Source organism: Chlamydotis macqueenii, chromosome Z, assembly GCF_036417535.1.
Source record: "Chlamydotis macqueenii isolate bChlMac1 chromosome Z, bChlMac1.mat, whole genome shotgun sequence".
Lineage (NCBI taxonomy): Eukaryota > Metazoa > Chordata > Aves > Otidiformes > Otididae > Chlamydotis > Chlamydotis macqueenii.
In genome coordinates, this window is record NC_141593.1 from 69,722,968 (window position 1) to 69,734,979 (window position 12,012).

At 35.5% G+C, this 12,012-nt stretch overlaps 2 protein-coding genes across 6 annotated transcripts in view; one reads left to right on the top strand and one right to left on the bottom strand.

The window, feature by feature from the left end:
- Nucleotides 1-12,012, top strand: part of IFT74 (intraflagellar transport 74) — a 40,313-nt gene that overhangs the window by 3,279 nt on the left and 25,022 nt on the right. For 2 of the 4 annotated variants that reach the window (XM_086770159.1, XM_086770158.1), the window contains exons 5-8: nt 734-832; nt 992-1,052; nt 1,517-1,576; nt 3,272-3,333. In XM_086770159.1, the coding sequence (XP_086626285.1) occupies nt 734-832; nt 992-1,052; nt 1,517-1,576; nt 3,272-3,333 (282 nt within the window). The remainder of the gene's footprint in view (nt 1-733; nt 833-991; nt 1,053-1,516; nt 1,577-3,271; nt 3,334-12,012) is intronic. The other 2 variants (XM_086770160.1, XM_086770161.1) reach the window with 1 other exon arrangement.
- Nucleotides 3,347-11,179, bottom strand: LRRC19 (leucine rich repeat containing 19). 2 transcript variants are annotated; one of them, XM_086770165.1, is made up of 5 exons: nt 11,153-11,179; nt 8,436-8,528; nt 6,523-7,033; nt 6,138-6,329; nt 3,347-4,846 (listed from the first exon to the last, which is right to left on the bottom strand). In XM_086770165.1, exons 1-5 carry the CDS (start codon nt 11,177-11,179, stop codon nt 4,521-4,523), a joined length of 1,149 nt encoding a protein of 382 aa, XP_086626291.1. In that variant the 3' UTR covers nt 3,347-4,520. The 2 variants fall into 2 exon arrangements, with proteins under 2 accessions (XP_086626291.1, XP_086626292.1); XM_086770166.1 differs by lacking the exon at nt 6,138-6,329.

Sequence of the window (12,012 nt, forward strand, 5' to 3'; positions counted from 1 at the left end):
ATAATGAAATCTGTCCTGTTGTAAGAGTTAAGATCATTTTGCATGTAGTTTGTAGGAAGAAAGCAATTTTGTGCTTATGTCCAAGTACGAGTAGATTCCTTTGACATTTTATTACTAGACTTGCTAAGTTAAATGCGTTAGTAAAAGAAGAGTCAGTGATTTTGGGCTTCCACATGTAATGCTTGATAGGTCTGATAGCTCTAATTATAAGAAGCATCACAAACTAAGCACTTCTTAGGGTACATTTCAGGTGGTTTACTTGGTTTATACGTTGACTTAGCACTGACAAAGGCGAGGCCTTGCAGAAACCGTATTGCATATGCTACTTTGTCAGCTGATCATATTGCAGCATTGACTAATCAGTCCTAAAAGATGTCATTTTAAATATGGATGATATCCACATTCTGTGAAATGACACTATGATTTTATTTTTTTTTACTGTCTGTTTGAGTATAATTTACATCTCTTACACCAGCAGGGACAAAAAGCTAATTAAAACCTTTTATTTCATATCCAGGTTTTCTAACAACTGCTTATGATTTTATCTGATAGAACCACTCTATTTTTTTCCTCACATATCCACCTCTCTTTGAAATACTGATCTGTAACATGAGGCAGTGTTAGAAAGAGATATTGATTGCACATCTCTTTTAGTAAAATATAACTTCTGTTCTATATGTGTTTTAGTTGCACATTCAAATGTTAATGATTATTGTTTGGGTTTTCTTTGCAGAAGCAAAACAAATGAACTCACAACAGAAATTAACAAGCTGCAGGAAGAAGTAGAAATATACAAGCAAGAGAAATCTGTCTATTTGTCATATGAAAAAAGGTGAGATATATTGCAGCTAATGCAGTGTTTCCTTTCTCAGTCACAAGACTGTTCTTGGGTATTCTGCAGGCTCCAAAAAAATACTTGGTTTTTTCATTATTTTGTTTTTATATGTACAGATCTTCCCATATTAAGTTTGCCTTTTTGTTTTGTATTTAGGGCAGAGACTTTAGCTGGTGAAATCAAAGAATTTCAAGGTCAGCTAGCAGACTACAACATGGTATGCTGCTGCCAACTTCTGATACTGAATGCTCTCCCTTCTCTAATTTACTTTCTGCTGTTCGTGCTTTACTTCAACATGTTTTTTATTTACAATTCTTTGTAAAAACATACTGGTTAATACTGCTTTTTATTCAATTATTGTGAAGGAAAAAGGTGGAAACTAAGGAAAATATTTAAGAAAGAGAAAGTGTACTATACATTAGGAGAAGCAGTTGCTTATGGATTTAAGAAATTACTGCTGCATAATATTTGTGGGATTTTTACAGCTACATATAATGACGATTACTTCTAAAAACCGCATGTAACTTATAAGGATTCCCAAATCATGTTTTTCCATTTGCAATAACAGAAAATTGCTGTGTTTTCATGAGTGCTTTGTGAGTTGCTACCTATTTGTCTGAGTGTTTTTATGTAATAAAAAAAAAGAGAGCAATAACAGGTTGGAATTCTGTCTCATTTCAGGTTGTGGATATACTTAACACTGATACAGATACTGCAGAAGTGATTCAAGATTACAATATGGTAAGAATTAGGATATTTGCTATGTTTGAACAGTGAAATGGTGTGTGTTACGTTCTTGGTGCTTTGAATGTATGACATATATAAAAAAAGCATAGCACTAATTTAAAACTTAAAAATTAACCATAATATTGGCAACATATTTGCAGTGAGACAGTTGTCTGAAGTGTTGCATTAATAGCCTCATGCTAGTTTTCTGTGTTCTAGATTTGAGAAGGCTGTCATCCCAACCAAAGTTCTGAGTGTTACAATATATTCTTTATTTGACTTGGAAGCATAGAAAGCTAGTCTTGTGAAAGGCAAATTCACTAGACTGCACTGCCTTGTAAAGCTGCCTGGTCTTCTGGAAACCTAGTTCTCTTTTTTTCTTTTGCCTTTTAAATGATTCAAGTGTAATAAATATCAAATTGGTCTCTGAAATGGCAGAAAAGGACATGGGGGTGCTGATTGAGCCAGCAGTGTGTCCGAGTGGCCAAGAAGGCCAACAGCATCCTGGCTTGTATCAGGAGCAGTGTGGCCAGCAGGAGAAGGGAAGTGACCATGCCCCTGTACTCAGCACTGATGAGGCCGCACCTCAAATGCTGTGTGCAGTTTTGGGCCCCTCAGTACAAGAAGGATGTTGAGTCACTGGAGCATGTCCAGAGAACGGTAGCAAAGCTGGTGAGGGGTTTGGAGCACAATTCTCCAGAGGAGCGGCTGAGGGAACTGGGGTTGTTTAGTCCGGAGAAGAGGAGGCTGAGGGGAGACCTCATTGCTCTCGTCAGCTGCCCGAAAGGAGGCTGTAGGGAGGTGGGTGTTGGTCTCGTGTCCCAGATAACAAGAGGAAACGACCTCAAGCTGTGGCAGGGGAGCTTTAGGTTGGATAGTAGGAAACACTTCTTTACTGAAGGAGTGATCAGGCACTGGACAGGCTGCCCAAGGAAGCGGTGGAGTTACCATCCCTGGAGGTGTTCAAAGAACGTGTAGACGTGGCACTTGGTTTAGTGGTTATGGTGGTGTTAGGTTGATGGTTGGACTTGATGATCTTAGAGATCTTTTCCAACCTTAAAGATTCTGTGATTCTATGAACCACAAAATCAATGAGCTTTGTACTTTCTTTACTTTTTTTCTTTATTTTCTAACATGGTTAGTGTGTTCCCGTAAGTATTAAGATGTGAGTGACATTAAGCATGTTTGATTTCTTATGGTCACTTTGTCCATAAGCAAAAGAAACTATTTTTAGAAATGGTTATTTTGGTAGCTTGAAAACCCACCTGAGTATTTCTTCGTCAAAACATTTTTTTTCCCCCCTGCATTTTACTGAAAAATACAGTCGCAATCACAAAAAGAGAAGAATGCTTTTCAAGTGTTACATTTTCATTTTGTTTGTAGCCTTAAACAGTATTTTACTAAGTGTTCCAGGAACAGATCCCACAGCAATAGTAAGTGAATTAATTTGTTACAGACCTTATTGTATTTCTTTTTCAAACATGGAGGTGCTTTCCTGCTTCATCTGGTTTCCAGTGGAAGACTGCACTTTCAGAAGGTCTTTCTTCAGTATCAACTGCAAAAAACCTCTGGGGCAGGTAGCCTCTGCTGCTCCTTCCTCTACTACATTCTCAGCAGCTTCTTGCTCATTTAAAGGAAACTTTGAATTTGTCTATAATATCTGTATCTTCATTATCATATATTATATCAAAATATCCTTTTTTTTTTAAGTTAAAGGTTCAGAATGACCGAGATGCTCAGAGTGTGGATAAAATTTTCACAGAAAGACAAGCGTAAGTACATGAAGTGTATATTTCTCTGAAGCTGTTAAAATATTGACTGAACTTGGTAAAATTGAGGTGTTACCCAATTCATAAGTTCCTTAACAGTGTGATAGCTGAGCAATTTCCCACCAATATGTCAGTGCCATGCTGCAGCTGGAGTTCCCGGCTTTAAACTCGTCTGAATAACTGCTGTGGAGACACTTACCATGTCATCCAGGAGGAGTTGCATGACAGTGGAGACTCCTCTCTTTTGGCAATCTGCTGTCAAGTTCCTGAGTTTTGGAGGTTGTGTTGTGGAGTAGCAGAGTGGGGAAAGCAAGCAGGAGTGGGAACTAGAACTGTGTGGTAAGGTAAGGGTGTGTGAAGGGGAAGATGAGGACAGTGAGATGCTTGCAGTAAGAATTTGTAAGCCATAAAATTGGCTTGTATAGGCTGAGAGAGTGAGTTTCTGAGATGTCTAATTTAGGGACAAATGTGCAGGAGACAGATATTTTCTTTCCTGCTTGTTGCCAGTAAGAGCAATCTCAACAATGAGACTTGATGTATAAATAAGCACTTTAAAAAAACAATTTACTATTTAATAATAAGTCACTTTTCAATAACACTGTGGTTTTCAACAGCTCTAATATCCCTAAATGTATTTTTAAGTGCTAAGAAAATATGAAAGGAAAAACTTGGTTCAGTAGCAAACCCAAACGCTCTGTTCTCTATTTTGTGTTAGTTTTGCCTAATACACTACTGAGCTGTGACACCATTGATTTGGATTCAATCCCCAGTCTGGCTGTGATCTGCTTCAACATTTTATATAAATTATTTTTCCTTTCTGGACTTCTTTACATATACAGCATTAGTGATTCTGCTAGCTTCAAAAGATGCTTTGTTAAGACTTGTTCATGTTAAGTAATATACAGTAAGCTGTCCCCCTCTGCCATAAATAATCAAATAGATTTTTATAAAAGGTGGGTTGTAAGTATTTTTTTGCATGTTTTGAAATAGTTGTTGTGCACACTAATGCACGCACATCACCTTGATTTTTAGATTCATGATTCATGCAGTAACACCTTGTTATGGTTTTGACAAGATGAAAGGAGATGGACTGCTTAGCTTCATTTTGTATTGTACATAAGTAGTGTAATATGAAAGTACAAGTGTACTACAGTTTTCAAAAGTCAGTTCATAATCCATTGTTTAAGACATTAACTTTCCTCAGTTACATAAGAATCTATGTACTTATCCTCAATAAATCCATCTTCCCCAGGCACAAATGCATGGATTTTCTCAAATATTACTATGGGATCTTCATTGTTTGTATCTGATACTGTAGGAGGAGAACTCATGTCAGCTGAGAACTCCTGTCCAAACATCTCTGAGTCATTTTCTTCCAGACGACGGTGTCTGTAGCTGATCAAATAGTGATACCATGTCGGGCATTTTATAGCAGTAAAAATCAGGAGTGTAGTGCTTAGGACAAACCCTAGGACACCCGCTAGGAAGGTCCAGCTTTTGCCAAAACGTGGTAACTCTTTAAAACAAATGGAAGAAAAAGAAGAGTCATCTTTATGAGGAATACCAGCAAGAAATCTAGTATGATTTTTTTTCATAGTTAGATCGAGAATACACAAAATAAACAATGATAAGGGAATTACTGAGTGTCTCCAAAGCTTTAGTAGAATTTTGTTGCTGTTACTAGAGAGTCAGTAACATCACTCAGAGCAAAAAATGCATGTACATCTAATATTTTCTATCAATATAAATCCAGCATGCATGTTTATCAAAATTAAGTAATAGATTCAAAATCAAATTCACTTCTGGGGTCACATAAAAGATAAAATAATCATTTTTTCAAAATTTAAATTCCAAGATTGGGCTTTGGGGAAAAAAAAATCAATAATTTACTTCAAATTCAATTTCCCAGGCTTAAATTTCTGTATGGTGATGATATCTGCACCCTAAAATAGTACATCTTTCATTTGGCGTATCCTTTCAATTGTATTTCTTCTGTAATAAAAATTTCAGTAGACTGTAGTTGCCAGTAGTCTTTATTTAGTAGATGACTTTGTGTGCTGGCCACTGTCCTAAAAGAGATTGTAGCTGCTACAGCAAAATAAGTCTGTGACAGTGGTGGCATACAATTTGTCTATGTATCTGGAGACTGATATTTCTTCTGCCTTAGCTGGAAGCAAGAAGTAAAGGATTTCAGTATGGAAGAGTGTAGAAGAACATTAATTTGCATGTTTAAAAAAAAATAAGTGACTTTACCAAAAATAAAAGTTAGAGTATTACAGAGTGATGATGGAGTTAATATCAAAAGGTGAAGAAAAATAAGGAGGCTAATCACTGAAATTTTCAAAGAATATGGAACACACTGAAGGCAGGACTAAAATTACACTGAACACAGTTGAGGGCAAGACTAAAATTAATAGGCTCACTCTTTCACATTTTAAGAAGACAGTTAGCTCTAAAAAGCAGTTAGTTTGGAAGAAGTAATTTATTTTTTTTAAAGATACTTCCCTGGTTCTGATAGGCGGAGATCTCAACAGTCATCTGAATTTCAAGCTTTTGAAATTTCATCATCAATTTGTAGTATCCTTTGAGATTTCAGGTGTGATTTATTCATTTTGAACACTTATTCAGTAGAGTTTAACATTCACCATAAAGTATGTACAATCTACCAAAACCTGGCAATACGCTTGTTCCGTAGCGCTGGGTTTTATGGAAGAATTACAGTGTATTAGGAGTACGAAACAGTTTGAAATCACGGAACAGCAAATCAAACAGCTTGTAAGCAGTAAAGCAAAACATCAGTTTGTTACCTGCATGTGTTCCATTGCTTCCAGTGATGTTTGGAGTCAGAGCTCTTTTAAACTTAATGGAAGAAGTGGAAGTTACAGTGCTTTCTAAATAAGTGTTTTCAGTTTTGCAGTCAGATGGTTGGATAGCTGCTGTCTTGATAGACAATTTTTGCGTGGTGTTTGGGAACGTACAAGTAGTGTTCTTTTCATTTTCTGTGAATGGGAGCAGTGGAAAGGCTATGAGATATTGTTAATTAATTGGCACTCTAATAAATCTTCATGGGTAACTGAACTATTACTGCAAAATACAGATAAGTTGATGATGGATATTATCTGGGTCAGGAGAAAACAAGATAATGCTGTTTGATGTAAACAAGTAAGAAATGCTACTCATACCAAAACTTACCCATTGTCACATTGAAGGCAGTTAGCCATATCTGTAAATCAAGGAGGTCACAGGAGCAGGTCCATGGGTTTCCAGCTAAAATTATTTTAATCAATTTAAAAGATGATTCTATATGAAAATATTTCAGAAAGTTATACTGTAGATTTAAAACTGTCAGACTTTTTAGAGAAGTAAATACATCTGAATGTAGCTGAGTAATCATGTTATAGGATAGATTCAACACTGACAGCTGACTTAATCCTGCAAATGCTGCTTTATGAACTGTGCTGACATGATTGTTGCTCATATCCAGAATTATGAGTTTTGTCAAACTACAGAAACTGTTATTATACAGTTCAGTAATCATGTTTTCATTCAGATAAAGTTCAGTGAGGTTAATAAAACTTGTGAGAATCTCTTTGTCACTATCATTTAAAGTGATTTTATTATTTCTGAGGCTTAATTTAGTAACATCTCGGAAAAGGTTAATGGGGATATTAGAGAGATTCTTTCCAGACTCCTCGCAAATGACCTGTTGAAAAAGAAGAGAATGACAATAATTAAATACTGTAGGGAGGTCCAGTGATGAAGGTGTCTCAGTGGTGACTACTAAAGACATGAAAAATCTTTCTTGTATTTTTTAACACCAGCCCTTTAAAAGAGAAGTTTTACTGCTTTTCATGCAATTTTATTTACATTTTTCTTAATATACATGTGATCTGGTGATACAGAGGAATGAATCCTCCTAGTATATAGAGACTTGAAGTTCTAGATCACTTAGTGCTTAAACTCTGTTATACAAGGGTTTTTATGTGATGATCATTCAGAATGTAACCAGTTTGCCATACTGTTTTGGAATTAATAGGTCTCTCTGTTTTGGAATTCTGTGTGAAGTTTGTCTGGATAGAAAAGAGATTCCTTTACCACGTAATCTGGAAAGAAGGTGTCATAAAGGAAGTGGATTCAAGGATGAAAATTAATTCAAATATGCTTTTTCAAACGTTTTGTTTTAAACCAGCTATGTTTACTCTTTAAAGCATCTTTGGAGCAGACCTTCAACAAAACATTTAGTATATATTTTTGTTATATGTATAGCCCTTAAATTCATTTTGGTTGCCTAGGTTGAAGTTTAGCATTAGAAGAGTAGATTTCTTTTTATGTGTATGTATGCATCGATGTGGGCTACAGTTTAGTGTCAAGATACTGGAACTGGCTTTAAAGGAGATTCTAAGTACTGGGAAAGGGTTGATTGCATTATACCTCTTCCTAAATAAGTACCCTATGTTCAGCTTGTTAACTGCTGCGACCAAATTGAGTCTAGATAGCTTATTTAAAAACAAATATATATGGAGTGCATTTTCTACACTGTATATACTCATTGTGTGGTGATTTTTTTGTTTTTCATGTTTGTCTCAAAGGTGAACATGCAGTAGATACAGTACTGGTCCTGTAGGCAGTGGGTCAGAGCAAACAGTGCAATACCAGTTTTCTCACTTGACTGTTAATCAAGAATTCTTCCTTCCTTTCCGTTTGCCAATGAGTACAAAATCCATTAATCTCTGAAAAAAATCTTTAAAATTTCTTCTGTGCATTTGGACCTGACTTGGGCAAGTGCTAACTCAATAAATCTCTCTAACTTGAGCAATAGTTGTGCTTGTCCGAGTAACAGTTGGTTTTCAGGTCTATTCCAGAAAGAGACAGGAGGCACTCCTGTTGTCTGCAGAGAGATTTGGCTGAGATAGAAAACCATCTCGGATATGTTTCAGTGTTACTCACTCACTCGCAATGACTGCCAGCAGCTAGCTCTCCGTTTTGCGGAAAACCACGTCTATGTGCTTCTTTGTTTAGGATTTTTATGTTTACCATTTTTAAATGCCTTAGCTTCTGGTGAGTCTTTCAAAAATAATACTAATTTACATACATACAAAACTTACAGTTTGAGAAGTAATGTTGCAGTCAGCAGTGACTGGATTCAAAAACAGTGTTCCAGCCCAGATCACAAGCCAAGGGAATTTCATGTTTGGTGCCTAGCGAAAAACAACACTTTTGCATACCAAGACCAGAATACCAGTGTCTTCTGTAGTGGTAGTTTATTAAATGTATAGATGTAGTTATTTCAATTATAATTTAATGAATTTTGTTCTACATAGATATTACAAAATGTAAAATTAAGAGGAGAAACATAGGGTATCAGAATTAATGCATTCAGCTTTCACTTAATTGACCTAAACCTAAAATCCAGTGAGCAGACTATATCAGCAAATAGAAAAGGGATTGATTGGACAAGTTAATAGACAACAGTTTCATAAATGGATAAAATGAACAGGCAGGGATGTACTCATTAATACCCCTGTTAAAGCAATTGTGGGTACTGGAGGACTGTGAGAGGAGTTAACTGCAGAAAGTATTCAGGCTTGCATGTTCACCCTAAGTAATTTCTGCTGTTGCTACTGACAGAGATAGAATACTGTACTAAATGGATTGTCAGTTTATCCAGTTGTGTTTCTCTTATGTTCTTACATAAGCTATTAGGCAGTTTTTGTGAATTTTTAAACAGTAGATTGATCTTCTAATCTCTTTCTTATCCATAATATAATGTATATCATATGACATAAACTGGGACCTCTGTATTATGAAGGTATGTAGTTGTTGCTTCTGATCTTTGGAACTAAGTAAGCATGGTTCAATCTCTTGTGCTGGAGTTTTTCTACAGGTTTGAACTTTATTCTTAGAGAGTCAGGAAAGCTTTTCTGACAAATGGTATTCACTGTGACATTAGCATCTCAGAGAAAGTGTCAGTCATCCATCTTCTTTGAATCAGGCGTTGTCTGCAAGATCATCTTGAACAGGAATGTTAAACCATCTCTGTCAGATGTCTAATTAGTCACTGTTTATGTTGGACTTGAATTAAAGTGTTATGTAAAAACGTAGATTATTCCATCATTTTTACACTTTTTCTTAAGTATTTGAAGAGAAAAGATCATGGACTAAGTGAAGCTTACTATCATCTCCTTCCCAGATTTCTATCTTCCAGTTTAAAAAAGACTGAAATGTAAGGTGCAAGATAGTTGTTTAAAATCTTGAGCTGTGAAGAGTACTCACTGAATTTAACAAGGAGTGAGGGAAATACATAAGGAAGCTCAATTGCACAAACAATGCTAAAGATAGGCAGCCAGTCAGATTTAAAAAAGCTCCACCAGTCATTAAAAAGAGTACCACGAGGCCTTGCTGCTCAGTATGGAGTGTATGAGGTCACAGACAAATTGGTCAAGTGATTGCTTCTGTACATTGGTGTGTCTGAGGATTGATCTCATTCATCTGACTGAATCAGCCTGGAAACTTACTACTATATTAGAGGGAAGAAGAAGATAAATACCACTTAGACTGCTCTCAACCGTTGTGCATTTCTACTACTGTTGGAAATTTACATTAAATACAAAGAGTCCATAAAGCTTTTTGTTAGACATCAGCAGCAGCAGGGACTAGAGGTACTAGCAGCAGCTGCCACTATGGTGTTATGTTCTGTGTTAGGTATTGTTCTTGTCAGTAATGGTACTGGTGGCCTGCATACTTTTTGGAGCCAGTTGGTATATTGGCAGTGGAAAACATGACATAGTTTGAGAACTCCAGATATAAACTATGTTAATAGTTGGTTCTTGTGGCATACTTGGACCTTAAAGATATCACTTCCAAGGTGTTCAAAAACAGAAAGGACCTTAACCAGGCAATCTAGAAACACAGATTAATAACAGTATTATTGTAGTCTGCAGATTTCAAGAAAAATATGTCTTTAATAGAGTGGGAAATTTATTAAAATATTATTTAAAATAATATTAAAATATTTAAATGATATTATTTAAAATATTTCAATAATGTAAAATATTGTTTTAAAAGTTAGTCTGTAAGTTAATGAATAACAATCAAGTTGAAAATGAAATTTAATTAAAAAATTTATCAAAACTTCAAGCAAAAAGTGAAAATGTCTGAATGAAGGTGATGCTGTTAACTTGAAAAATCCTTTTCCTGTCTAAAATTAATTCTACATAAGTCTAAGTTAAAAACACAGTTTCTGTTTTTTACTTTAGTTTCTACTGAAAAGTTAGGGATTTTCTTAGAAATTTAATGTCCTGCGTTGTGTGTGTGGGAACCCATACAATCAGTAGAAGAACAGGAAAGCATCTGTAATTTTAATTGCAGTTTAGCCTTTTATTAGAACTAGACTTCAACAATTGCTGTTTAAAGTAATTGCTTTGGAAAGAAACTGAGCCTGGCAATACATTGGTAATACCTTGACGTTTCCTTGTAATTAGAAACATTTTCTTAAAAAGTTTTCCTCAGAGAATTTTTGAAGATTTTATCATTTAATAGTCATGTAATTCCCATTATTTTTCTTGCATTTGTAAAGGAAAAGGTAGATTTGAGGAGGTAATGGTGTTTATATAATCAGATAGTCCGCTTTTCAGAGAAGAAACAGGCAGTTCCCTGGCTTTCTTCTGAAGTACAATTTACTTAACAACTTGACGTGTCCAAGGTTCATAGTAATTCCTGAACTTTTAATGTACCTCAGGATGTGTTTGTTTCCAGTCTAGCAACAAAATTGTACTAGTTCTTCTTTGCGTGCATTTTGAAAAAGATATGCCAAGTGTCTTACCTTTCTGTTGCTTCTTAGAGGCAGCATATGTACCTGTGCAGATTTTTAAATGCACTGACAAGAAATAATATGTTGCAACAGCACTTTGTGTTCAACCTTTGTACCTGATGAATAAGCAGGCAGTGTAAAAAAAAATAAAAATAATAAACCTAGAAAATCCTTAGCAAAAGATTGACTAGGTTGAGCAACTTCTTATTATCATCTTGGATTTAATTGGATCCACAGCCAATAGGGAAGGCTAATAGTAAGTGGTATGCTCAAATGTCAAGTTCCAGATCACATAGGAAGCACGGAGGTAAAATGCCGCTGGGAATTTACAAGCAAGTTGGGTTATAATCAATTAAAGACATGCTGGAGACAGAAAAAGACTTGCGCGCTTTTTTTTTTTTTTTTCAATGTGATCAGTCATCAAATGAAGAAAACATCAAGATATTTGCATCCTGAAATAAAGATCTCTTGTAGTTACTTGAATCTATGTAAATTCATATGTTCTGGAAACATCAGCATCAGAGAACGTGCAGGGTGTGATATATAAAGCTCATTATTTACAAAAAATTACAAGCACTTAAGGACATCTGTTATATGGTCTATATTTCAGAAAAATTCTAAAAGCAAACTATACTTGCTGTGATTTGAGAGCATGTCTATAGGCAGGTTGAAAAAGTGATTGTATTGATACACAAAAACAGTATCAAATAAATCTTTTTTCTTGTTTTGGTGCTCATTCTCTAAGCGTCATCCTGTCCAATGCACAGCATCAAACTATGAAACAATTCAGTCTCCTCTCATTCTTTATTCCTCTCAAATATGTGGCGGTAGAAACCAGTTTGCTTCACTATCCGTCTTTGATATTATTGCCA

Coding starts and splice junctions, on each gene's coding strand:
- LRRC19 (XM_086770165.1), bottom strand. CDS start 11,179: ATGCTGCCTCTAAGAAGCAACAGAAAG. Junction 7,034..8,435: donor GCAACATTACTTCTCAAACT/GTAAGTTTTGTA, acceptor CTTTTTCAACAG/GTCATTTGCGAGGAGTCTGG. Junction 4,847..6,137: donor AAGCAATGGAACACATGCAG/GTAACAAACTGA, acceptor TTTGTTTTAAAG/AGTTACCACGTTTTGGCAAA.